This window comes from Salvelinus alpinus, chromosome 25 (genome assembly GCF_045679555.1).
Source record: "Salvelinus alpinus chromosome 25, SLU_Salpinus.1, whole genome shotgun sequence".
In the NCBI taxonomy this organism is placed as follows: Eukaryota; Metazoa; Chordata; class Actinopteri; order Salmoniformes; family Salmonidae; genus Salvelinus; species Salvelinus alpinus.
Window position 1 is genome coordinate 43,164,197 of NC_092110.1, and position 27,696 is coordinate 43,191,892.

At 45.5% G+C, this 27,696-nt stretch overlaps 1 protein-coding gene across 2 annotated transcripts; it reads left to right on the plus strand.

Annotated features, from left to right (window-relative positions):
* The first annotated feature begins 7 nt into the window (after positions 1-7).
* LOC139554005 (RNA polymerase-associated protein RTF1 homolog) lies at positions 8-22,491 on the plus strand. 2 transcript variants are annotated; one of them, XM_071366865.1, is made up of 16 exons: positions 8-239; positions 1,332-1,463; positions 1,726-1,888; positions 2,276-2,474; positions 4,459-4,591; positions 6,628-6,884; positions 7,183-7,360; positions 10,234-10,316; positions 11,306-11,393; positions 11,697-11,804; positions 13,272-13,349; positions 13,775-13,896; positions 16,056-16,113; positions 17,567-17,641; positions 19,680-19,902; positions 22,214-22,491. In XM_071366865.1, exons 1-16 carry the CDS (start codon positions 156-158, stop codon positions 22,318-22,320), a joined length of 2,088 nt encoding a protein of 695 aa, XP_071222966.1. In that variant the 5' UTR covers positions 8-155; the 3' UTR covers positions 22,321-22,491. The 2 variants fall into 2 exon arrangements, with proteins under 2 accessions (XP_071222966.1, XP_071222967.1); XM_071366866.1 differs by having other exon boundaries at positions 4,459-4,588.
* Positions 22,492-27,696: the final 5,205 nt, after the last annotated feature.

Below are 27,696 nucleotides of genomic sequence, written 5' to 3' on the forward strand. Positions count from 1 at the left end.
CTCCCTGAAATCACTGCTGGTGATTTTCGGTTCCACTTGTTCTCTACTGTCTCTCCCCGTTGCGCATGCTCAGTTGTATATCGCCCGTTATGGAGGACTGCGGAGTTTAGCTAGCTCATGTTCAACAGCACCACCGACGACCATATAGCTTAATCATGGTGAATGTAAAGAAGCGGAAAGGTCGAGTCGTTATCGACTCTGACTCTGAAGACAGTGCTAGTGATGATAATTTAGATCAGGTAAGGATGCAACTTGTCTGGTTTCTATGCGTTTTCCGCTCTCGGTGTTGACAACTGGTATAAGAACAGTCTGGGTTTTTCAGCTAACTAGGTAATGTTAGCTGTGCCTAGAGTTTGGAGGAAAACACCGCGCCATAGGCCTGACGTTTCATTGGCTTTATTCAGTTCCAGTTTATAGTATCATGTAGCAACAATAAGTGTTGTGATAATTTGCTAATCAAAGAATACAGTGACCTACGGATTTATAACGGTATCTTCTGCATGACCCGAAGGGCGCAGCTGAAGTTCTATTTTGATGTTGACAAGACAGCTAGCTAACGTTAGCTAGCCAGCTAAAGTTAGCGTCGGAACAATGTGTTGTACGATAGACTGTCCCGTCTCTGTACAGCCAATGGTGTTGCTATAAAGACATGTCAATCGTAGATTTAGCATAGCCTTACATGCAGCAGTGAAGATGATCATTTGCTGGCTTTGGTATTAAACATCCTGATAGTAAATTAGTTAGGTAGCTAGCAACAATTCGGCCTGTTGATTACATTTTTGCTTTGGTAAACATACAATTAAACATTGACACAAGCTTCAACAGGGCTCATAGAATAAGTTAAGTTTCTCACTGTAAAATACGAACACATAATAAAGACGAGTGACTGATAAACTATAGTACTACAATGCTTCCACACATGCAACAAGCCTCTAAATATACTGTAAAGTTGTAGTCAACAAAAATGTAACATTTACATGTTCTGCTGTCCTCTGAGCAGGCCATACAGAATTCATCCTGTATAAATCAATCCATACTAACTATTGAACATATCTTATGTTATAAAGGATGTAAGCTCCTCCACTATTCTACCTGCCCATTGTCTATCACTCTATAGGCCTTTTCAGACACAATCGCCCAGGCTTTAAACTTACCCCTCTGTCTTGTGTATCCCACCGTGTGACACCCAGGCGCTTCTGTCTCAATCCATATTAACTGTTAACAACACCTATTTTTATAATAGGATGTCGGCTTCTCCACCTTGTGTCTGTTTGATATACTGTATCAGGAGTTCAGGCACTCACCTCTGTCTCTCACCCTGTGGCACCCAGGAGCTTCTGTCTCTGGCCACCAAGAGGAAGAGGGTGGACTCGGATGACCAGCAGGATAACCAGCAGGATGACCAGCCAGTCAGCAAGCCTGCAGCCTCATCAGACTCGGAGACATCAGACAGTGATGATGAGGTATGAATCTCCTCTCTGTATCTATTTTGATCTCCATAGGGCTGGTTTCCTGGACTAAGAAGCATGCTCAACTGAGGATCTCCTTTTTTTAATAAAATGTTTTAGTCCCTGACTAGGTTTGACCTGGGTCCAGGAAACCAGCCCTTATACTAGTGGCATGAAAGAGTCATGTTAATATCACCATATTTTTTTATACAGTCCTTGATGCTCCACTTGACAACATTGTGTTTGCTGATTCTATGTGTATGTTGTTTTCACATAGTGGACCGCCGGGGGTCCTAAAGTCAAGAAGAAAGTTAAGCCAGGGAAACCGACAACAACAGAGAAGAAGAAAGAGGCGGCGAAGAAGAAGAGAGTTCATAAAGCTGCAGCGTCCGGTAGTTCTGGTGGAGACAGTTCAGCTGACAGTTCTGCCCCCGAGGAGGGTACGTTGTCCTGAGACCCCAGGCTCATTCTCCATTCATCTTTCCTCTATACTTCTCATCCTCTCTCCTTGCCTCCTTCTCAAAACACATTGGAGAGGATGATCCGAGGGGAGAGACCACGGATCTTCTCATTCTATATACACTTGAAAAGGAGATGAGATGCAAGTAATCTTTGAAAGACTAATTGAGATAGACCCCCAAGTGAGTTGTTGATTGCTGCCAGTGGTTAATTTGACCAGTTGATTTGACTCTTGCGTATCTACCAACTAATAATGCTAACTAACTCCATGTAATGGTCTCCTCCTCCAGGCGATAGGAGACGTGGAATCACAGAAAGACACATTGAGAGAGATGTTTATCTTATTATGTAATGGTCTCTTCCTCCAGGTGAGGTGTCTGACTCCGAGAGCAACACCTCTGCCTCCAGCTCAGACTCCTCGTCGGAGGACGATGTGTTCAGGGACGGCTACGGAGAGGACCTGATGGGAGACGAGGAGGACAGGGCTCGGCTGGAGCAGATGACTGAGAAGGAGAGGGAGCAGGAGCTCTTCAACAGGATAGAGAAGAGGGAGGTGCTCAAGAGGAGGTAAGACTACTGCAGGAAGTTGGAACTATAAGGGACAGTTTCCTGGATGCAAATTTAGCCTAGTCCTGGACTAAGAAGCAAAAGTGATCGTTGAGTACAGATCCGGGTCTGCTTGTGAACTGTTATTGTATTGTTAGTAGTTCATATGAAGAATATAAGGTGAGACTAGGAGGAGCAGGAGAGTTGTGACTGAGACTGTCGTAGGGCAGGAGAGGTGTGACTGAGACTGTCGTAGGGCAGGAGAGTTGTGACAGACTGTCGTAGGGCAGGAGAGTTGTGACAGACTGTCGTAGGGTGGGAGAGTTGTGACTGAGACTGCCGTAGGGCGGGAGAGTTGTGACTGAGACTGCCGTAGGGCCGGAGAGCTGTGACTGAGACTGCCGTAGGGCCGGAGAGCTGTGACTGAGACTGCCGTAGGGCCGGAGAGCTGTGACTGAGACTGCCGTAGGGCCGGAGAGCTGTGACTGAGACTGCCGTAGGGCCGGAGAGCTGTGACTGAGACTGCCGTAGGGCCGGAGAGGTGTGACTGAGACTGCCGTAGGGCCGGAGAGGTGTGACTGAGACTGCCGTAGGGCCGGAGAGGTGTGACTGAGACTGCCGTAGGGCCGGAGAGTTGTGACTGAGACTGCCGTAGGGCCGGAGAGTTGTGACTGAGACTGCCGTAGGGCCGGAGAGTTGTGACTGAGACTGCCGTAGGGCCGGAGAGGTGTGACTGAGACTGCCGTAGGGCCGGAGAGTTGTGACTGAGACTGCCGTAGGGCCGGAGAGGTGTGACTGAGACTGCCGTAGGGCAGGAGAGGTGTGACTGAGACTGCCGTAGGGCAGGAGAGGTGTGACTGAGACTGCCGTAGGGCCGGAGAGGTGTGACTGAGACTGCCGTAGGGCCGGAGAGGTGTGACTGAGACTGCCGTAGGGCCGGAGAGGTGTGACTGAGACTGCCGTAGGGCCGGAGAGTTGTGACTGAGACTGCCGTAGGGCCGGAGAGTTGTGACTGAGACTGCCGTAGGGCCGGAGAGTTGTGACTGAGACTGCCGTAGGGCCGGAGAGGTGTGACTGAGACTGCCGTAGGGCCGGAGAGTTGTGACTGAGACTGCCGTAGGGCCGGAGAGGTGTGACTGAGACTGCCGTAGGGCCGGAGAGGTGTGACTGAGACTGCCGTAGGGCAGGAGAGGTGTGACTGAGACTGCCGTAGGGCAGGAGAGGTGTGACTGAGACTGCCGGAGAGTTGTGACTGAGACTGCCGTAGGGCCGGAGAGTTGTGACTGAGACTGCCGTAGGGCCGGAGAGTTGTGACTGAGACTGCCGTAGGGCCGGAGAGGTGTGACTGAGACTGCCGTAGGGCCGGAGAGTTGTGACTGAGACTGCCGTAGGGCAGGAGAGGTGTGACTGAGACTGCCGTAGGGCAGGAGAGGTGTGACTGAGACTGCCGTAGGGCAGGAGAGGTGTGACTGAGACTGCCGTAGGGCCGGAGAGTTGTGACTGAGATGGTGTGTGTGCTCAACAAAAATATAAAAGCAACATTTTAAATGTTCATTTCTTTACCATAAGCCGCTGCCAATGTTGTGTTAGAGAATTGGAACATAATTGCATTTTATCAATGGCAATTAGAATGCACAGAGATATCTTAATGAAATCCTGAGGCCCATTGTTGTCATTCATTCACCGCCATCATCTTTAGTGCTCTCGAGTGGCGCAGCGGTCTAAGGCACTGCATCTCAGTGCTAGTGGCGTCACTACAGACACTCTGGTTCGAATCTAGGCTGTATCACAACTGTCCGTAATTGGGAGTCCCATAGGGCTGCGCACAATTGGCCCAGCGTCGTCCGGGTTTGGCCGGTGTAACTGACTTGCCAAGTTAAATAAAATAAAAATATATAATTTTACAAAACAGGAAAAAAAATAAAAAATAATTATGACTATCCCTTGATATGTATATCTTGATTTATTGCTCTGTATATCCCATAATCGAACATCTTCTGTACAGATTTGAAATAAAAAAGAAACTGAAGACGGCGAAGAAGAAGGAGAAAGAGGAGAAGAAGAAGAAAGACGAGGAAGAACAGAAGAAGAGATCATCCGGTCATCATGAAGACCGGACTCATCAGGACCTGCAGGTGGTGAGTTCATCCTCTGAAACAATTCTAAAGACGCACTGTGAAGGAGTACGACGTATTGGAGGGAGATATGGACACGAAGGCAGGGTAAAGGGGCTAGACATCAGGATAGATAATAATGAGGTAGATATGTACATGAAGGCAGGGTAAAGTGACTAGGAATCAGGATAGATAATAATAAGGTATTAGAGGTAGATATGTACATGAAGGCAGGGTAAAGTGACTAGACATCTGGATAGATAATAAGAAGAGTAAAATAAAGAACATATTAGCAGCAGCAGCACATGAATGTGAAAGTATAGTGCATTTGGAAAGTATTCAGACCCCTTGACTTTTTTCACATTTTGTTACGTTACAGCCTTATTCTAAAATTGATTAAATTGTTTGTTTCTCATCTCTACACACAATGCCCCACAATGACATCACAATGCCCCACAATGACATCACAATGCCCCACAATGACATCACAATGCCCCATAATGACATCACAATGCTCCATAATGACCAAGCAAAAACAGGTTTTTAGAAATAGTATTCAGACCTTTTACTCAGTACTTTGTTGAAGCAGCTTTGGCAGTGATTACAGCCTTGAGTTTTCTTGGGTATGACGCTACAAGCTTGGCACACCTGTATTTGGGGAGTTTCTCTCATTCTTCTCTGCAGATCCTCTCAAGCTCTGTCAGGTTGGATGGGGAGCGTCGCTGCACAGCTATTTTCAGGTCTCTCCAGAGATGTTTGATTGGGTTCAAGGCTGGGCCACTCAAGTACATTCAGAGACTTGTCCTGAAGTCACTCCTGCATTGTCTTGGCTGTGTGCTTAGGGTCGTTGTCCTGTTGGAAGGTGAACCTTCACCCCAGTCTGAGGTCCTAAGTGCTCTGGAGCAGCTTTTCAACAAGGATCTCTCTCTGTACTTTGATCTGTTCATCTTTCACTTGATCCTGACTAGTCTCCCAGTACCATCCCCCACAGCATGATGATGCTGCCATCATTGTGCCAGGTTTCCTCCAGACATGATACTTGGCATTGAGGCCAAGGAGTTCAATCTTGGTTTCATCAGACCAGAGAATCTTGTTTCTCATGGTCTGAGTCCTTTAGGTGCCCTTTGGCAAACTCCAAGCGGGCTGTCATGTGCCTTTTACTGAGGAGTGGTTTCCGTCTGGCCACTCTACCATAAAGGCCTGATTGGTGGAGTGCTGCAGAGATGGTTGTCCTTCTGGAAGGTTCTCCCATCTCCACAGAGGAACTCTGGAGCTCTGTCAGAGTGACCATCGGGTTCTTGGTCACCTCCCTGACCAAGGCCTTCTTCCCCGATTGCTCAGTTTGGCCGGGCGGCCAGCTCTAGGAAGAGTCTTGGTGGTTCCAAACTTCTTCCATTTAAGAATGATGGAGGCCACTGTGTTCTTGGGGACCTTCAATGCTGCAGAAATGTTTTGGTACCTTTCCCCAGCTCTGTGCCTCGACACAATCCTGTCTCTGAGCTCTACGGACAGTTCCTTCGACCTCATGGCTTGGTTTTTGCTCTGACATGCACTGTCAACTGTGGAACCTTATATAGACAGGTGTGTGCCTTTCCACCCTATTTCCCTCATGTCCAATCAATTGAACTACCACAGGTGGACTCCAATCAAGTTGTAGAAACATCTCAAGGATGATCAATGTAAACAGGATGCACCTGAGCTCAATTTAGAGTCTCATAGCAAAAGGTCTGAATACTTATGTAAATACGTTATTTTTTTTATATTTACATTTGCAAAAATTTCTGAAAACCTGTTTCCGCTTTGCCATTATGGGGTATTGTGATGTCATTATGGGGTATTGTGATGTCATTATGGGGTATTGTGATGTCACTATGGGGTATTGTGTGTAGATTGATGAGGGGAAAAAATAATTGAATCCATTTTAGAATAAGGCTGTAACGTAACAAAATGTGTAAAAAGTCATTTTGAATACTTTCCGAATGTGCTGTATATTATTAAACAACACACCACATTGTGTTCCATAGTCCTTACAGGTACATTGTGACTACGTTCTCCTGTAGGTGATGTCCCACAACAAGGAGAGGAGAACTAAACGGGATGAGAAGCTAGATAAAAAGTCTCAGGCCATGGAGGAACTGAAAGCGGAGAGAGAGAAGAAGAAAACCAGGACAGCGGAGCTCCTGGCGAAACGGCAGCCCCTGAAGACCAGCGAGGTGTACTCCGACGATGAGGAGGAGGAAGAGGAGGAGGATGATGACAAATCCTCAGTAAAGAGCGATCGCAGTTCACGCTCTTCATCTTATTCCGAAGACGACGAGTGAGTATCTATCCATCAGCTGTGGGTGGATAAAAAAATAAAAAAAACATTTTATTAAAACAATTCGTACAAAGGTTACTGGTATTGCTGGAGTTTAATGTCAAACACTGCAAATGAGTAGTTCCTTAATAGGTCTATATAACTTTATGTTGAATTTCGTCTTGAAGATTTAGTTGGTCTAAGAAAGCCCATTTCAGTAACCTTGTAACTTTTATTTCTGACTCCTTCTGAAACCTTTCTGCTTGACCAACGATCAGTGACCAATGTTTCTGTGTTTTCTGTCTGGGGATGTTTCCAGGAAAGGGGAGACGCCACCAAAATCTCAGCCCGTGTCACTGCCAGACGAGCTGAACCGGATCCGTCTGTCCCGACACAAACTGGAGCGCTGGTGTCACATGCCGTTCTTCCAGAAGACCGTCAGCGGCTGCTTCGTACGGATCGGCATCGGGAACAGTAGTAGCAAACCAGTTTACAGGGTAACGACAGGCTGCTTCGTACGGATCGGCATCGGGAACAGTAGTAGCAAACCAGTTTACAGGGTAACGACAGGCTGCTTCGTACGGATCGGCATCGGGAACAGTAGTAGCAAACCAGTTTACAGGGTAACGACAGGCTGCTTCGTACGGATCGGCATCGGGAACAGTAGTAGCAAACCAGTTTACAGGGTAACGACAGGCTGCTTCGTACGGATCGGCATCGGGAACAGTAGTAGCAAACCAGTTTACAGGGTAACGACAGGCTGCTTCGTACGGATAGGCATCGGGAACAGTAGTAGCAAACCAGTTTACAGGGTAACGACAGGCTGCTTCGTACGGATCGGCATCGGGAACAGTAGTAGCAAACCAGTTTACAGGGTAACGACAGGCTGCTTCGTACGGATCGGCATCGGGAACAGTAGTAGCAAACCAGTTTACAGGGTAACGACAGGCTGCTTCGTACGGATAGGCATCGGGAACAGTAGTAGCAAACCAGTTTACAGGGTAACGACAGGCTGCTTCGTACGGATCGGCATCGGGAACAGTAGTAGCAAACCAGTTTACAGGGTAACGACAGGCTGCTTCGTACGGATCGGCATCGGGAACAGTAGTAGCAAACCAGTTTACAGGGTAACGACAGGCTGCTTCGTACGGATCGGCATCGGGAACAGTAGTAGCAAACCAGTTTACAGGGTAACGACAGGCTGCTTCGTACGGATCGGCATCGGGAACAGTAGTAGCAAACCAGTTTACAGGGTAACGACAGGCTGCTTCGTACGGATAGGCATCGGGAACAGTAGTAGCAAACCAGTTTACAGGGTAACGACAGGCTGCTTCGTACGGATAGGCATCGGGAACAGTAGTAGCAAACCAGTTTACAGGGTAACGACAGGCTGCTTCGTACGGATCGGCATCGGGAACAGTAGTAGCAAACCAGTTTACAGGGTAACGACAGGCTGCTTCGTACGGATAGGCATCGGGAACAGTAGTAGCAAACCAGTTTACAGGGTAACGACAGGCTGCTTCGTACGGATCGGCATCGGGAACAGTAGTAGCAAACCAGTTTACAGGGTAACGACAGGCTGCTTCGTACGGATCGGCATCGGGAACAGTAGTAGCAAACCAGTTTACAGGGTAACGACAGGCTGCTTCGTACGGATCGGCATCGGCAACAGTAGTAGCAAACCAGTTTACAGGGTAACGACAGGCTGCTTCGTACGGATCGGCATCGGGAACAGTAGTAGCAAACCAGTTTACAGGGTAACGACAGGCTGCTTCGTACGGATAGGCATCGGGAACAGTAGTAGCAAACCAGTTTACAGGGTAACGACAGGCTGCTTCGTACGGATCGGCATCGGGAACAGTAGTAGCAAACCAGTTTACAGGGTAACGACAGGCTGCTTCGTACGGATAGGCATCGGGAACAGTAGTAGCAAACCAGTTTACAGGGTAACGACAGGCTGCTTCGTACGGATCGGCATCGGGAACAGTAGTAGCAAACCAGTTTACAGGGTAACGACAGGCTGCTTCGTACGGATAGGCATCGGGAACAGTAGTAGCAAACCAGTTTACAGGGTAACGACAGGCTGCTTCGTACGGATAGGCATCGGGAACAGTAGTAGCAAACCAGTTTACAGGGTAACGACAGGCTGCTTCGTACGGATCGGCATCGGGAACAGTAGTAGCAAACCAGTTTACAGGGTAACGACAGGCTGCTTCGTACGGATAGGCATCGGGAACAGTAGTAGCAAACCAGTTTACAGGGTAACGACAGGCTGCTTCGTACGGATAGGCATCGGGAACAGTAGTAGCAAACCAGTTTACAGGGTAACGAGATGCATTTATTGAGGCTGTTTCCCTGAGCCAGATTAAAGTCCTACTCTCCTTTTCACCTCATTTGTCACCTGATTTACTGAACAAAAGGCACATCTCAATAGGTGGTCCAGGTATCCTCATGACATGGCACGGGGGGAGCTTCCTCGTTAGTCCTCTATTGTTTCTCGTTAGTCCTCGATTGTTTCTCGTTAGTCCTCTATTGTTTCTCGTTAGTCCTCTATTGTTTCTCGTTAGTCCTCTATTGTTTCTCGTTAGTCCTCTATTGTTCCTCGTTAGTCCTCTATTGTTCCTCGTTAGTCCTCTATTGTTCCTCGTTAGTCCTCTATTGTTCCTCGTTAGCCCTCTATTGTTTCTCGTTAGCCCTCTATTGTTTCTCGTTAGCCCTCTATTGTTTCTCGTTAGCCCTCTATTGTTTCTCGTTAGCCCTCTATTGTTTCTCGTTAGCCCTCTATTGTTTCTCGTTAGCCCTCTATTGTTTCTCGTTAGCCCTCTATTGTTTCTCGTTAGTCCTCTATTGTTTCTCGTTAGTCCTCTATTGTTTCTCGTTAGTCCTCTATTGTTTCTCGTTAGTCCTCTATTGTTTCTCGTTAGTCCTCTATTGTTTCTCGTTAGTCCTCTATTGTTTCTCGTTAGTCCTCTATTGTTTCTCGTTAGTCCTCTATTGTTTCTCGTTAGTCCTCTATTGTTCCTCAGGCAAGATGGAAGCTAATGACATCAGAGGGCACCAACCAACTACTTCTTGAACTTTGCACTTGTGTCTTAAAAAAAAACATTATTTTGCTCAAAACATATTTTCTTTACCCTTGTGTCTGTGTACATTACGGTATAAATTCGTGGGATATTGTTTACAACAGTAAAAGTAAAAAAAAGTCAAATAGCTTGATTGCGTCTTTAAACCTAGTCCTAGACTGAAAATCATGCTCAATGGTGAATCTCTGTGTCTGGGAAACTGGCCCATTGAGTCCTTAGTCCCATTTAACTTTGTTATTTTCAGTTACGTACAATAATGAGTATTTATTGTAATTCCCTGTGATAAGGTGGCTGAAATAGTTGACGTGGTAGAGACGGCTAAAGTGTACCAGTTGGGAACGACCCGGACGAACAAAGGACTACAGTTACAGTACGGCATCCTTCATTTAATACTACTCACCTCTTACCTGCTACTACCCTTGGCTTCTCTTCTTCCTGTTTCTCTCCACCTCTTTCGCTCCTCTTTCCACTCCTCTTCCTCTTTCCACTCCTCTTCCTCTTTCCACTCCTCTTCCTCTTTCCACTCCTCTTCCTGTTTCCTCTCCTCTTCCTGTTTCCTCTCCTCCGCTCCTCTTTCTGTTTTTCTCCTCCGCTCCTCTTTCTGTTTCTCTCCTCTCCTCCGCTCCTCTTTCTGTTTCTCTCTCTTTCTGTTTCTCTCCTCTTTCTGTTTCTCTCCTCCTCTCCTCTTCCTGTTTCCTCTCCTCTTCCTGTTTCCTCTCCTCCGCTCCTCTTTCTGTTTCTCTCCTCTCCTCCGCTCCTCTTTCTGTTTTTCTCCTCCGCTCCTCTTTCTGTTTCTCTCCTCTCCTCCGCTTCTCTTTCTGTTTCTCTCTCTTTCTGTTTCTCTCCTCTTTCTGTTTCTCTCCTCCTCTCCTCTTCCTGTTTCCTCTCCTCTTCCTGTTTCCTCTCCTCCGCTCCTCTTTCTGTTTCTCTCCTCCGCTCCTCTTTCTGTTTCTCTCCTCTTTCTGTTTCTCTCCTCCTCTCCTCTTTCTGTTTCTCTCCTCCGCTCCTCTTTCTGTTTCTCTCCTTTTTCTGTTTCTCTCCTCTCCTCTTTCTGTTTCTCTCCTCTTTCTGTTTCTCTCCTCCTCTCCTCTTTCTGTTTCTCTCCTTTCTGTTTCTCTCCTCCTCTCCTCTTTCTGTTTCTCTCCTCTTTCTGTTTCTCTCCTCCTCTCCTCTTTCTGTTTCTCTCCTCCTCTCCTCTTTTTGTTTCTCGCGCTCTCTCTCCTTGTTTCTCGCGCGCTCTCTCTCTCCTCTTTCTGTTTTGCTACTTCTGTCTTTTTGTCTGTGACGGTTTCTTTGTGCTGACGGTTTCTCTGTGCTGACGGTTTCTCTGTGCCCTGTCCCCATATCTCTCTCCTCTAGGCATGGTGGTGACACCCGAGTCTTCAGACTGGAGTTTGTGTCCAATCAGGAGTTCACAGAAAACGAGTTCATGAAGTGGAAGGAGGCGGTGAGTTGACTGGAGGAGCATGCTGATTGGATGGTTGAACTTGATGAAGTGGTAAAGGAGATTTCTGGTTGGATGGTTGACTTGAGGAAGTACCCGTGGGAACATGCTGATTGGACTCCTCCTCCTCCTGGTAGACGGCAAGATTTGTAACAACAGACCAGAGAATATCCAAAGTGAACGGAAAGATGAATGTTGTGGATATTGAATGGGTGTCTCGTGGAGAAGCAGGGTTCGGGTACGTCGGGTTACGTCGGGCCTGTCGTAGAGTCGAGTCTCTTGATGTTTTCCCCTCTCTGTCTACAGATGATCATAGCCAGTATGCAGGTTCCCACTCTAGATGAGATCAATAAGAAGGAGCAGGCCATCAAAGAGGCTTGTAACCACAAATTCAACGACAAAGACATCGAGGATGTAAGTATCTGTCCATCTCAAATATCACCCTATTTCCCTATGTAGTGCACTACTTTAGAGCCCTATTTCCCTATGTAGTGCACTACTTTAGAGCCCTATTTCCCTATGTAGTGCACTACTTTAGAGCCCTATTCCCTATGTAGTGCACTACTTAAACCAGGGACCCTATTCCTTATGTAGGGCCCATAGACCTCTGGTTTAAAGTAGTGCACTATATAGGGAATAGGACTCTGGTTTAAAGTAGTGTATTATATAGGGAATAGGGCTCTGGTCTAAAGTAGTGTACTATATAGGGAATAGGGCTCTGGTCTAAAGTAGTACACTATATAGGGAATGGGACTCTGGTCTAAAGTAATGCACTATATAGGGAATAGGGCTTTGGTCTAAAGTAGTGCACTATATAGGGAATAGGGCTCTAAAGTAGTGCACTATATAGGGAATAGGGCTCTGGTTTAAAGTAGTGCACTATACAGGGAATAGGGCTCTGGTCTAAAGTAGTGCACTGCATAGGGAATAGGGCTCTGGTCTAAAGTAGTGTACTATATATAGGGAATAGGGCCCTGGTCTAAAGTAGTGTACTATATAGGGAATAGGGCTCTAAAGTAGTGCACTATATAGGGAATAGTGCCCTGGTCTAAAGTAGTGCACTATATAGGGAATAGGGCCCTGGTCTAAAGTAGTCTACTATATAGGGAATAGGGCTCTAAAGTAGTGCACTATATAGGGAATAGGGCCCTGGTCTAAAGTAGTGCACTATATAGGGAATAGGGCTCTGGTCTAAAGTAGTGCACTATATAGGGAATAGGGCTCTAAAGTAGTGCACTATATAGGGAATAGGGCTCTGGTTTAAAGTAGTGCACTATACAGGGAATAGGGCTCTGGTCTAAAGTAGTGCACTGCATAGGGAATAGGGCTCTGGTCTAAAGTAGTGTACTATATATAGGGAATAGGGCCCTGGTCTAAAGTAGTGTACTATATAGGGAATAGGGCTCTAAAGTAGTGCACTATATAGGGAATAGTGCCCTGGTCTAAAGTAGTGCACTATATAGGGAATAGGGCCCTGGTCTAAAGTAGTCTACTATATAGGGAATAGGGCTCTAAAGTAGTGCACTATATAGGGAATAGGGCCCTGGTCTAAAGTAGTGCACTATATAGGGAATAGGGCTCTGGTCTAAAGTAGTGCACTATATAGGGAATAGGGCTCTGGTCTAAAGTAGTGCACTAATTAGGGAATAGGGCTCTGGTCTAAAGTAGTGCACTATATAGGGAATAGGGCTCTGGTCTAAAGTAGTGCACTATATAGGGAATAGGGCTCTAAAGTAGTGCACTATATGTGGAGTAGGGTGCCATTGGGGATACAGTATTGGTCTCATTTGTACAGGCTTATTAACCGGCCGTACCTATTTTGTGCCGTATTAATGATGCTCATTGTAGTGTTGAACTTTGACCTAGTCTGTTGATCCACAGATCGTTAAAGAGAAAGACCGATTCAGAAAGGCTCCTTCTAACTACGCCATGAAGAAAACATCACTACTCAAAGATAAGGTAGATACATTAACATCTCCTGGGTACTGTATACAGTGTGTGTGTACGGTGTGTGTGTGTGTATGGTGTGTTTTGTGTACGGTGTGTTTTGTGTACGGTGTGTGTGTGTACGGTGTGTGTGTGTACGGTGTGTGTGTACGGTGTGTGTGTGTGTGCGGTGTGTTTTGTGTACGGTGTGTGTGCTTTAATGTGTGTGTGTGTGTGTGTGTGTATGTACGGTGTGTGTGTGTACTGTGTGTGTGGTGTACGGTGTGTGTGTGCTTTTAATGTGTGTGTGTACACTCTGTTTATTCCATGGAGTTTTATTTTCTGATTCCATGTTCATCTGGTGTCCACGGTGAATCTGCAGGTCAGCATTTCATTGTACTGCGTACCATGTGTATCCTGTTGCACGACAAATGAACTTGACTGGTGTCTTCCTCCAGGCCATGGCCGAGGAGAGTGGAGAAGGAGACCGAGCCAAAGAGATCCAGGACCAGCTGAATGAGTTGGAGGAGAGGGCCGAGCATCTGGACAGACAGAGGACCAAAAACATCTCTGCCATCAGGCAACACTTATATTTTTTATAATAATAATAATAATAAACTTCATTTGTTTAGCGTCTTCGATTTTTAAAACGGTTCATACAACGACCTGAGTAGAAGCACATCGCTTGTGTAACGGAGCTGACTGTACCAAACACTTGAAACTGTTGGGGGTGGGGGGGTGAAGTTGATGAATGTATGTACATGGCAATGTTTGTATAGTAACATCTAATTTTTGGGGCCCAATGAAACACGCATGGGGTAAACCTCACTTTTACAATGTTTTTTTTTAAAGTGAAGAAACATTGAATTAAATGTAAATGTCATCCTCACAACACATTAATGGGATATTTTCAAAATTTGTTCCTACTTACCCGGAGTCAGATGAACTCGTGGATACTATTTTATGTCTCTGCGTGCAGTTTGAAGGTCGTTTCTGGAGCTAACTGCTAACTAGCGCTAACGGCTAACTAGCGCTAACGGCTAACTAGCGCTAACTGCTAACTAGCACAGTGATTATCCCTTTAATCTGTTTTACAACAACTGGCATGGCTAGTCTACATGATGAGATTGTTATGGATAAGAGCGAGAATATTTGTTCAACAGCAGCCAAGCATCGGTCACCAGAATAAGACCCTATATTTATTTTAAAGGAATATCAAACTCATCACACAATACCCCATAATGACATCACAATACCCCATAGTGAAAACAGGTTTTTAGAAATGTGTGCACATTTATTACAAATAAAACCCAGAAATACCTTATTTACATAAGTATTCAGACCCTTTGCTATATGACTCGAAATTGAGTTGAAGTGAATCCTGTTTCCATTGATCATCCTTGAGATGTTTCTACAACTTGATTGGAGTAAATTCAATTGATTGGACATGATTTGGAAAGGCACACACCTGTCTATATAAGGTTCCACAGTTAACAGTGCATGTCAGAGCAAAAACCAAGCCATGAGGTCGAAGGAATTGTCCGTAGAGCTCAGAGACAGGATTGTGTCGAGGCACAGATCTGGGGAACATACCAAACAAATGTCTGCAACATTGAAGGTTCCCAAGAACACGGTGGCCTCCATCATTCTTAAATGGAAGAAGTTTGGAACCACCAAGACTCCTCCTAAAGCTGGCCGCCCGGCCAAACTGAGCAATCAGGGGAGAAGGGCCTTGGCCAGGGAGGTGACCAGGAACCTGATTGTCACTCTGACAGAGCTTCAGAATTCCTCTGTGGAGATGGGAGAACCTTCCAGAAGGACAACCATCTCTGCAGCTCTCCACCAATCAGGCATTTATGGTAGAGTGGCCAGACGGAAGCCACTCCTCAGTAAAAGGCACATGACAGCCTACTTGGAGTTTGCCAAAAGGAACCTAAAGGACTCTCAGACCATGAGAAACAAGATTCTCTGGTCTGATGAAACCAAGTTTGAGCTCTTTGGCCTGAATGCCAAGTGTCACGTCTGGAGGAAACATGGCACCATCCCTACGGTGAAGCATGGTGGTGGCAGCATCATGCTGTGGGGATGTTTTTCAGTAGCAGTGACTGGGAGACTAGTCAGGATCGAGGGAAAGATGAACGGACAAAGTACAGAGAAATTCTTGTTGAAAAGCTGCTCCAGATCACTTAGGACCTCAGACTGGGGTGAAGGTTAACCTTCCAACAGGACAACGACCCTAAGCACACAGCCAAGAAAAGCAGGAGTGGCTTTGGGACAAGTCTCTGAATGTACTTGAGTGGCCCAGCCAGAGCCTGGACTTCAACCCGACCTGAAAATAGCTGTGCAGCGACGCTCCCCATCCAACCTGACAGAGCTTGAGAGGATCTGCAGAGAAGAATGGGAGAAACTCCCCAAATACAGGTGTGCCAAGCTTGTGGCCTCATACCCAAGAAGACTCGAGGCTGGAATCGCTGCCAAAAGTGCTTCAACGAAATACTGAGTAAAAGGTCTGAATACTTATGTAAATGTGAGATTTTTGATAAATTTGCCAACATTTCTAAACCAGTTTTTGCTTTCTCATTATGGGGTATTGTGTGTAGTAGATTGATGAGGGGGGAGGGGAAAATTGAATCCATTTTAGAATAAGGCTGTAACGTAACAAAATGTGGAAAGTCAATGGGTCTGAATACTTTCCAAATGCACTATATCTAAACCTCTCTATCAATCTGTCTCCTCCAGCTACATCAACCAGAGGAATCGTAGCTGGAACATTGTGGAGTCTGAGAAGGCTCTTGTCGTAAGTATCCCAGCCTCCATCTGTACCAAATAACTCTCATCGCAGCGCAATTATGTCTTTAATCAGTTAAAGTTTTGGTTTGTTATAAATATACTTATATACTGCACATAAATATCAATGCAACATGCAACAATTATCAAATATTTTACTGAGTTACAGTTCATATAAAGAAATCAGTCAATTTAAATAAATTCATTAGGCCCTAATCTATGGATTGAACATGACTGGGAATATAGATATGCATCTGTTGGTCACAGATACCTTAAAAAAAAGGTAGGGGTGTGGATCAGAGAACCAGTCCGTATCTGGTGTGACCACCATTTGCCTCATGCAGCGCGACACATCTCCTTCGCATAGAGTTGATCAGGCTGTTGATTGTGGCCTGTGGAATGTTGTCCCATTCCTCTTCAATGGCTGTGCGAAGTTTCTGGATATTGGCGGGAACTGGAACACGCCGTCGTACATGACGATCCAGTGCATCCCAAACATGCTCAATGGGTGACATGTCTGGTGAGTATGCAGGCCATGGAAGAACTGGGACATTTACAGCTTCCAAGAATTGTGTACAGATCCTTGGGACATGGGGCAGTGCATTATCATGCTGAAACATGAGGTGATGGTAGTGGATGAATGGCATGACAATGGGCCTCTGGATCTCGTCACGGTATTTCTCTGCATTCAAATTACCATTGATAAAATGCAATTGTGTTCGTTGTCCGTATCTTATGCCTGCCCCATACCATAACCCCACCACCACCATGGGGCACTCTGTTCACAACGTTGACATCAGCAAACCGCTCGCCCACACGACGCCATACACACTGTCTGCGGTTGTGAGGCCGGTTGGACGTACTGACAAATTCTCTAAAATGACATTGGAGGCGGCTTATGGTAGAGAAATGAACATTCAATTCTCTGGCAACAGCTCTGGTGGACATTCCTGCAGTCAGCATGCCAATTACACTCTCCGTCAACTTGAGACATCTGTGGCATTGTGTTGTGTGACAAAACTGCACATTTTAGTGGCCTTTTGTTGTCCCTGGTTACTATTTTATTGTTGCTCCTTAATTATTTATTATTGTTCTATTTTTCTTTATATATATATATATTTTTTTAACTTCAGTTTATTTGAGTAAATACTTAACTGCATTGTTGGTTAAGGGCATGTCAGGAAGCATTTCACTGTAAGGTCTACTACACCTGTTGTATTCGGCGCACGTGACAAATAACATTTGATTTTGAGGTGCACCTGTGTAATGATCATGCTGTTTAATCAGCTACTTGATATGCCACAACTGTCAGGTGGATGGATGATCTTGGCAAAGGAGAAATGCTCACTAACAGGGATGGAAACACATTTGTTCACAACATTTAAGAGAAATAAGCTTATTACGACTCCTTGTTAGGTTACATTTTTTATTATTATTATAATATTCTACTATTTCTCTTTCAGGCTGAAGGACAGAATGCCAAGCTGCAGATGGACCCGTTTACTAGACGGCAATGCAAACCGACCATGGTGTCTAACGTAAGTCTGTCTCTCTCTCTCTCTCTCTCTCTCTCTCTCTCTCTCTCTCTCTCTCGGTGTCTCACGTAAGTCTCTCTCTGTGTCTAACGTAAGTCTCTCTCTCGGTGTCTAACGTAAGTCTCTCTCTCGGTGTCTAACGTAAGTCTCTCTCTCGGTGTCTAACGTAAGTCTCTCTCTCTCTCTCTACCATGGTGTCTAACGTAAGTCTCTCTCTCTCTCCACCATGGTGTCTAACGTAAGTCTCTCTCTCTCTCTCTCCACCATGGTGTCTAACGTAAGTCTCTCTCTCTCTCTCTCCACCATGGTGTCTAACGTAAGTCTCTCTCTCTCTCTCTACCATGGTGTCTAACGTAAGTCTCTCTCTCGACCATGGTGTCTAACGTAAGTCTCTCTCTCTCTCTCTACCATGGTGTCTAACGTAAGTCTCTCTCTCTCTCTCTACCATGGTGTCTAACGTAAGTCTCTCTCTCTCTCTCTACCATGGTGTCTAACGTAAGTCTCTCTCTCTCTCTCTACCATGGTGTCTAACGTAAGTCTCTCTCTCTCTCTCTACCATGGTGTCTAACGTAAGTCTCTCTCTCTCTACCATGGTGTCTAACGTAAGTCTCTCTCTCTCTCCACCATGGTGTCTAACGTAAGTCTCTCTCTCTCTCTCTACCATGGTGTCTAACGTAAGTCTCTCTCTCTCTCTCTCTACCATGGTGTCTAACGTAAGTCTCTCTCTCTCTCTACCATGGTGTCTAACGTAAGTCTCTCTCTCTCTCTCTACCATGGTGTCTAACGTAAGTCTCTCTCTCTCTCCACCATGGTGTCTAACGTAAGTCTCTCTCTCTCTCTCTACCATGGTGTCTAACGTAAGTCTCTCTCTCTCTCTCTCTACCATGGTGTCTAACGTAAGTCTCTCTCTCTCTACCATGGTGTCTAACGTAAGTCTCTCTCTCTCTCCACCATGGTGTCTAACGTAAGTCTCTCTCTCTCTCTCTACCATGGTGTCTAACGTAAGTCTCTCTCTCTCCACCATGGTGTCTAACGTAAGTCTCTCTCTCTCTCTCCACCATGGTGTCTAACGTAAGTCTCTCTCTCTCTCTCCACCATGGTGTCTAACGTAAGTCTCTCTCTCTCTCTCTCTACCATGGTGTCTAACGTAAGTCTCTCTCTCTCTCTCTCTCTACCATGGTGTCTAACGTAAGTCTCTCTCTCTACCATGGTGTCTAACGTAAGTCTCTCTCTCTCCACCATGGTGTCTAACGTAAGTCTCTCTCTCTCTCTCTACCATGGTGTCTAGCGTAAGTCTCTCTCTCTCTACCATGGTGTCTAACGTAAGTCTCTCTCTCTCTACCATGGTGTCTAACGTAAGTCTCTCTCTCTCTCTCTACCATGGTGTCTAACGTAAGTCTCTCTCTCTCTCCACCATGGTGTCTAACGTAAGTCTCTCTCTCTCTCTCTACCATGGTGTCTAACGTAAGTCTCTCTCTCTCTCTCTCTACCATGATGTCTAACGTAAGTCTCTCTCTCTCTCTACCATGGTGTCTAACGTAAGTCTCTCTCTCTACCATGGTGTCTAACGTAAGTCTCTCTCTCTCCACCATGGTGTCTAACGTAAGTCTCTCTCTCTCTCCACCATGGTGTCTAACGTAAGTCTCTCTCTCTCTCTACCATGGTGTCTAACGTAAGTCTCTCTCTCTCTCTCTACCATGGTGTCTAACGTAAGTCTCTCTCTCTCTCCACCATGGTGTCTAACGTAAGTCTCTCTCTCTCTCCACCATGGTGTCTAACGTAAGTCTCTCTCTCTCCACCATGGTGTCTAACGTAAGTCTCTCTCTCTCTCCACCATGGTGTCTAACGTAAGTCTCTCTCTCTCTCCACCATGGTGTCTAACGTAAGTCTCTCTCTCTCTCTCTCTCTCTACCATGGTGTCTAACGTAAGTCTCTCTCTCCACCATGCCTAACGTAAGTCTCTGTTGGGGTAGGATGCCATTTGGGATGCAGCCAGGCTAATATTCAGATTAACTTGTGTGTCTGTCTGTGTTTTGGGCAGGCCAGAGACCCTTCAGTCCATGCAGCTATCCTCCAGCACCTCAACGAGAAGTACGGAGAAGGGTCGGGCAAAGAGATGGACTTGGAGTTTGAGATGGGCAGGGGAGCGGGGCAGGCTGCTCTGAAAGTCATCGACCCGACTAAGAACACCAGCGACCTATCAGAGGACCTCTTTAAAGTTCACGACTTTGACGTCAAGATCGACCTACAGGTTCCCAATGCAGGTGAGTTTGTACTTAACGAGCGTAGAGTGGTGGGTTCACGGGTCGAACACCCGTCTCCAAGGGGATTGTTCAATTTTGTGGTGTGGGGTCGGTAGTGCTGCTGGTAGACCATAGGGGTCTATACTATACTATACTACACAGCAGGATCAATGCGTTAGTCAGAGGAATGTAAAGATTCACTGATACGCGTCGGTCCCCGGTTGAAATGTTTTAAGATACGAGGGTCTTTTTTTTATATAAATAATGGGGCCAAGGTGTGACATTGGGATCAACGTTTTTAAAAATGGTTTGAAACAAAGATTTTAAATGATTTTTATGCAGTTCACATGTGTACTTAGAGGAATATATGTGAATATATACAAAATTGGCCCTTAACTTCACCTATACAACAACAGGCCTAGGACTATACATTGTTTAAGCAGGGTTCATAAAGGCATTGGCCAGTCAAATTCAATTTAAAAAAAATTCTTGTCATTTTACGAACTTCAATGTTATACAATTTGTTTAATTGATATAATTCTACATACAATGCATTCGGAAAGTATTCAGACCCCCTCGACTTTATCCACATTTTGTTACGTTACAGCCTTATTCTAAAATGGATTAAAAAAAAAAAAATGTCCTCATCATGGTGTCCCGAGTGGCGCAGCGGTCTAATGCACTGCATCTCGGTGCAAGAGGCGTCAGTCCCTGGTTCGATTCCAGGCTGTATCACATCCGGCTGTGATTGGGAGTCCCATAGGGCTGCGCACAATTGGCCCAGCGTCGTCCGGGTTTGGACGGGGTCGGCCGTCCTTGTAAATAAGAATTTGTTCTTAACTGACTTGTCTAGTTAAATAAATATTAAATATTACACAAAGCGAATTTTATTGTGCAAAATGTATACAAGATACCTTATTTAGATAAATATTTAGACCTTTTTCTATGAGACTCGAAATTGAGTTCAGGTGCATCCTGTTTACATTGATCATCCTTGATATTTCTACAACTTGATTGGAGTCCACCTGTGGTAAAGTCAATTGATTGGACATGATTTGGAAAGGCACACACCTGTCTATATAAGGTCCCACAGTTGACAGTGCATGTCAGAGAAAAATCCAAGCCATGAGATCGTAAAGCTCCAAGACAGGATCGTGTCGAGGCACAGAGCTGGGGAAGGGTACCAAAACATTATTGCAGCATTGACGGTCCCCAAGAACACAGTGGCCTCCATCATTCTTAAATGGAAGAAGTTTGGAACCACTAAGACTCTTCCTAGAGCTGGCCACCCGGCCAAACTGAGCAATCAGGGGAGAAGGGCCTTGGTCAAGGAGGTGACCAAGAACCCGATGGTCACTCTGACAGAGTTCCCTCTGTGGAGATGGGAGAACCTTCTAGAAGGACAACCATCTCTGCAGCTCTCCACCAATCAGACCTTTACGGTAGAGTGACCAGACGTGCCTTTTACTGAGAAGTGGCTTCCATGACAGCCCGTTTGGAGTTTGCCAAAAGGCACCTAAACTCTCAGACCATGAGAAGCAAGATTCTCTGATCTGATGAAACCAAGATTGAACTCTTTGGCCTGAATGCCAAGCGTTATATCTGGAGGAAACCTGGCACCATCCCTACGGTGAAGCATGGTGGTGGCGGCATTATGTTGTGGGGATGTTTTGCAGTGGCAGGGACTGGGAGACTAGTCAGGATCGAGGGGAAGATGAAAGTGCAGAGAGATTCTTGATGAAAGCTTGCTCAGTACCTCAGACTGGGACGAAGGTTCACTTTCCAACAGGACCACGACCCTAAGCACACAGCCAAGACAACGCAGGAGTGGCTTCAGGACAAGTCTCTGAATGTACTTGAGTGGCCCGGACTTGAACCCGATCAAACATCTCTGGAGAGACCTGAAAATAGCTGTGCAGCGTCTTGAAATGGAAAGATTCTCATCTTTAGTTAGCCAGCTAACTTCGATAAACAACCAGAATTAACTTTTATTTTATTTTTTCAATAAGAAAGCTAGTTATGTGTTTTGAGTCCATTAGGCCATGCCGCCAATTGCAAACTTGTCTTTCTAAAAAAAATAATAATAATAATAATTTCAGAATATTTAGGCAAGTAGCTGTCTTGATCCTGCTTTCTAGTATCCTCCTCCATCGTGAAGTTTTCCAGAGGTACAGATCTGGGATCAGTTTGCCCTCCCCGAATCCCAACGTTAACCATTAGTGGGGGGGAAAAGCTGCACTGATTCAAGGTCAGTGTCTAGGGACAACTTCACCCAACACCTGAACTGTAACAGGATATGTCATACTAATGTTGTTTTTCCGGTGTCTTTCAGAAGCCAAGTCTCTGTCGGTGAGCGCTAACACCTTGGCAGTAAAGGACGGTGCTCCACGCAGATCTCTCAACCTGGAGGACTACAAGAAGAGGAGGGGCTTGATCTAATGAACTACAGGAATATGGGCGTGGTCTAATGAACTACAGGAAGAGGAGGGGCCGTGGTCTAATGAACTACAGGAAGAGGAAGGGGGGCCTGGTCTAATGATCTAATAGCCTAACCCCTCAGTCAGTCAGAACCACCTGCATGTGTTGGTTGGCAATTCTACCCCTGTGTGTGTGTGTGTGTGTGTGTGTGTGTGTGTGTGTGTGTGTGTGTGTGTGTGTGTGTGTGTGTGTGTGTGTGTGTGTGTGTGTGTGTGTGTGTGTGTGTGTGTGTGTGTGTGTGTGTGTGTGTGTGTGTGTGTGGTGTGTGTGTGTGTGTGAGTGAGAGGTAAGTGTGTGTGTGTGAGTGAGAGGTAAGTGTGTGTGTGTGAGTGAGAGGTAAGTGTGTGTGTGTGAGTGAGAGGTAAGTGTGTGTGAGTGAGAGGTAAGTGTGTGTGAGGTGTAAGTGTGAGAGGGGACACTAGAGACTGTCCATTTTAAAACTGATAGGATATATTAAGAGAAGACTACTTTTTTTTTTTCCAAGTTTCTCTCTTAGAAGAAAGTTGTCCACCTTTTTTATTTTTGCGTTATTATGTGCAAAGTCGTACTTCAAATGTTTTTATTTTTTATTATTAGTTATTTCTATGTTTTTATAAATAAATCTTACGTTGGTTCTCCCTCATATGGATCTGAAGTTCACTCCTTTGGTGTCCAGGGCACAATGCTTGTGAAAGGACACTGTCTTGTAAGACAGATTGTTGAAATACTGTTATCTGATTTCCCCATCAACAACAGACTGGATTTCTTTCGTACCTGATTTCAGAGCAGTTCCACCTGCATGGTTCACTAGAGGTTATAGGGTGAAGTTGCCTCTAGACGCTGATCTTGGGTCAACCACTAACGTTTGAGGTTAGGATTTTGGGGGAGGAGAAACTGATTCTAGATCTGTAGCTAAGTGGGAAACTTCACCCCTGAGCCCTTTCCCTGTTCTCTCTTCTCACCCTCTTGTTCCCTGTCTCTCGGTCTCCTTCCCTGTCCCTTTTTTAGACTGCATAGCCCGTTATCTACTTACTGGACAGTACATGTCACTTTTTTTTCTCAAGTCTATCAAAAAAAGAAACAGATTAATCTATCAATTTACACAGATATTTTCTTTTAATCTCTAGTTTTTTTTGTTTGTTGTTTACCTCCCATTTTTCAGAGCAGATTCTAAGTGTTATCGATTGTGTATTTAGTCAGTTCCTGTATTGATGTGGCATGCCATGTGTATATATTACAGTTTGGAGTGAGGCAGAATAAAGAGCGGCAGTGTTTCGTATCGTTGGTTTCCGTTTTGTGTTTTGTCTCGCTCCCCATGAGCTATCCCAACGAGTGTGTCTTCAAAAGTCTCCCTATTCCCTTATTTGTAACAGGGTTCCAATAGTGAAAATTTAAACATCTTTCAAGTTAATCACCTGACAAAAGTCCCAACAAATATCTACCCTGTTGGAAGAAAAATAGCAGCGCTCGGTTTGTTTGGGACAAAGTTTGTTGTTTTTGGAAAAATGTTGAAAGTCTATTGGAAAGTTTGACTACTAGCTAGTTAGCTTTTTATCTGAGTTTCGATCCCGCGAAGCGGTTAGCATCAGTTGCTGCGACTGCTGACCAAGGCCGGGTCTGAGGAGCTATGTGGCGTAGCTAGTTAGCCTATGCAGAGCATGGCCAAGATGTTCAAACGTTCATAGATGACCAGCAGAGTCTGATGATGATGATAATAATAATCACAGCAGTTGTCGAGGGTGCAACAGGTCAGCACCTCAGGAGTAAATGTCAGTTGGCTTTTCATAGCCGATTATTCAGAGTTAGAGACAGCAGGTGCGGTAGAGAGAGTCCAAAACAGCAGGTCTGGGACAAGGTAGCACATCCAGTGAACAGGTCAGGGTTCCATAGCCGCAGGCAGAACAGTTGAAACTGGAGCAGCAGCACGGCCAGGTGGACTGGGGACAGCAAGGAGTCATTAGGCCAGGTAGTCCTGAGGCATGGTCCTAGGGCTCAAGTTCTCCGAGAATTAGAGAGAGCATACTTAAATTCACACAGGACACCGGATAAGACAGGAGAAATACTCCAGATATAACAGACTGACCCTAGCCCCCCGACACATAAACTACTGCAGCATAAATACTGGAGGCTGAGACAGGAGGGGTCGGGAGACACTGACCCTGTTCGATGATACCCCCGGACAGGGCCAAACAGGCAGGATATAACCCCAACCACTTGGCCAAGGCACAGCCCCCACACCACTAGAGGGATATCTTCAACCACCAACCTACTACCCTGAGACAAGGCCGAGTATAGCCCACAAAGATCTCCCCCACGGCACGAACCCGAGGGGGCGCCAACTCAATCATAGGACCTACTGAAGAGATGAGTCTTCAATAAAGACTTAAAGGTTGAGACCGAGTCTGTGTCTCTCACATGGGTAGGCAGACCGTTCCATAAAAATGGAGCTCTATAGGAGAAAGCCCTGCCTCCAGCTGTTTGCTTAGAAATTCTAGGGACAATTAGGAGGCCTGCGTCTTGTGACCGTAGCGTACGTGTAGGTATGTACGGCAGGACCAAATCGGAAAGATAGGTAGGAGCAAGCCCATGTAATGCTTTGTAGTTTAGCAGTAAAACCTTGAAATCAGCCCTAGCCTTAACAGGAAGCCAGTGTAGGGAGGCTAGCACTGGAGTAATATGATCACATTTGTTGGTTCTAGTCAAGATTCTAGCAGCCGTGTTTAGCACTAACTGTACTTTTATTTAGTGCTTTATCCGGGTAGCCGGAAAGTTGAGCATTACAGTAGTCTAATCTAGAAGTGACAAGCATGGATTCATTTCTCTGCATAATTTTGTGACAAAGTTTCAGATTTTTGCAATGTTACGTAGATGGAAAAAAGCTGTCCTTGAAACGGTCTTGATATGTTCGTCAAAAGAGAGATCAGGGTCCAGAGTAACGCCGAGGTCCTTCAGTTTTATTTGAGACGACTGTACAACCATCAAGATTAATTGTCAGATTCAACAGAAGATCTCTTTGTTACATGGGACCTAGAACAAGCATCTCTGTTTTGTCCGAGTTTAAAAGTAGAACGTTTTCAGCCATCCACTTCCTTATGTCTGAAACACAGGCTTCCAGGAGGACAATTTCAAATCAAATCAAATTTTATTTGTCACATACACATGGTTAGCAGATGTTGATGCGAGTGTAGCGAAATGCTTGTGCTTCTAGTTCCGACAATGCAGTAATAACCAACAAGTAATCTAACCTAACAATTCCACAACTACTACCTTATACACACAAGTGTAAAGGGATAAAGAATATGTACATAGATATATGAATGAGTGATGGTACAGAACGGCATAGGCAAGATGCAGTAGATGGTATAGAGTACAGTATATACATATGAGATGAGTAATGTAGGGTATATAAACATAAAGTGGCATAGTTTAAAGTGGCTAGTGATACATGTATTACATAAAGATGGCAAGATGCAGTAGATGATATAGAGTACAGTATATACATATACATATGAGATGAGTAATGTAGGGTATGTAAACATTATATTAAGTGGCATTGTTTAAAGTGGCTAGTGATACATTTTCACATAATTTCCATCAATTCCCATTATTAAAGTGGCTGGAGTTGAGTCAGTATGTTGGCAGCGGCCACTAAATGTTAGTGGTGGCTTTTTAACAGTCTGATGGCCTTGAGATAGAAGCTGTTTTTCAGTCTCTCGGTCCCTGCTTTGATGCACCTGTACTGACCTCGCCTTCTGGATGATAGCGGGGTGAACAGGCAGTGGCTCGGGTGGTTGTTGTCCTTGATGATCTTTATGGCCTTCCTGTGACATCGGGTGGTGTAGGTGTCCTGGAGGGCAGGTAATTAGCCCCCAGTGATGCGTTGTGCAGACCTCACTACCCTCTGGAGAGCCTTACGGTTGTGGGCGGAGCAGTTGCCGTACCAGGCGGTGATACAGCCCGACAGGATGCTCTCGATTGTGCATCTGTAGAAGTTTGTGAGTGCTTTTGGTGACAAGCCGAATTTCTTCAGCCTCCTGAGGTTGAAGAGGCGCTGCTGCGCCTTCTTCACCACACTGTCTGTGTGGGTGGACCAATTCAGTTTGTCCGTGATGTGTACACCGAGGAACTTAAAACTTTCCACCTTCTCCACTACTGACCCGTCGATGTGGATAGGGGCTTCACCATGTTTCATCGAAATGTTCAACTGTGTATTGTCTGCATAGCAGTGAAAGTTAACATTATGTTTCCGAATGACATCACTAAGAGGTAAAATATATGTATATATATATATACAGTATATCACATTTTTGTAAATATTTGAGTATATCTTTTCATGTGACAACACTGAAGAAATGACACTTTGCTACAATGTAAAGTAGTGAGTGTACAGCTTGTATAACAGTGTAAATTTGCTGTCCCCTTAAAATAACTCAACACACAGCCATTAATGTCTAAACCGCTGACAACAAAAGTGAGTACACCCCTAAGTGAAAATGTCCAAATTGGGCCCAATCAGCCATTTTCCCTCCCCGGTGTCATGTGACTTCGTTAGTGTTACTAGGTCTCAGGTGTGAATGGGGAGCAGGTGTGTTAAATTTGGTGTCATCGGTCTCTAAATTTGGTGTCAACACTCCCTCATACTGACTGGTCACTGGAAGTTCAACATGGCACTTCATGGCAAAGAACTCTCTGAGGATCTGAAAAAAAGAATTGTTGCTCTACATAAAGATGGCCTGGGCTATTAGAAGATTGCCAAGACCCTGAAACTGAGCTGCAGCACGGTGGCCAAGACCATACAGCGGTTTAACTGGACAGGTTCCACTCAGAACAGGCCTCGCCATGGTCGACCAAAGAAGTTGAGTGCACGTACTCAGCGTCATATCCAGAGGTTGTCTTTGGGAAATAGACGTATGAGTGCTGCCAGCATTGCTGCAGAGGTTGAAGGGGTGGGGGGTCAGCCTGTCAGTGCTCAGACCATACGCCGTACACTGCATCAAATTGGTCTGCATGGCTGTTGACCCAGAAGGAAGCCTCTTCTAAAGATGATGCAGAAGAAAGCCCGCAAACAGTTTGCTGAAGACAAGCAGACTAAGGCCATGGATTACTGGAACCATGTCCTGTGGTCTGATGAGACCAAGATAAACTTATTTGGTTCAGATGGTGTCAAGCGTGTGTGGCGGCAACCAGGTGAGGAGTACAAAGACAAGTGTGTCTTGCCTACAGTCAAGCATGGTGGTGGGAGTGTCATGGTCTGGGGCTGCATGAGTGCTGCCGGCACTGGGGAGCTACAGTTCATTGAGGGAACCATGAATGCCAACATGTACTGTGACATACTGAAGCAGAGCATGATCCCCTCCC

Bases quoted from the DNA above. Each gene is read 5' to 3' on its own strand.
- LOC139554005 (XM_071366865.1), top strand. From the start codon at position 156: ATGGTGAATGTAAAGAAGCGGAAAGGTCGAGTCGTTATCGACTCTGAC. The intron at 4,592-6,627 runs GTGAGTTCATCC...GTTCTCCTGTAG, and splicing joins CTCATCAGGACCTGCAGGTG to GTGATGTCCCACAACAAGGA. The intron at 19,903-22,213 runs GTGAGTTTGTAC...GGTGTCTTTCAG, and splicing joins CCTACAGGTTCCCAATGCAG to AAGCCAAGTCTCTGTCGGTG.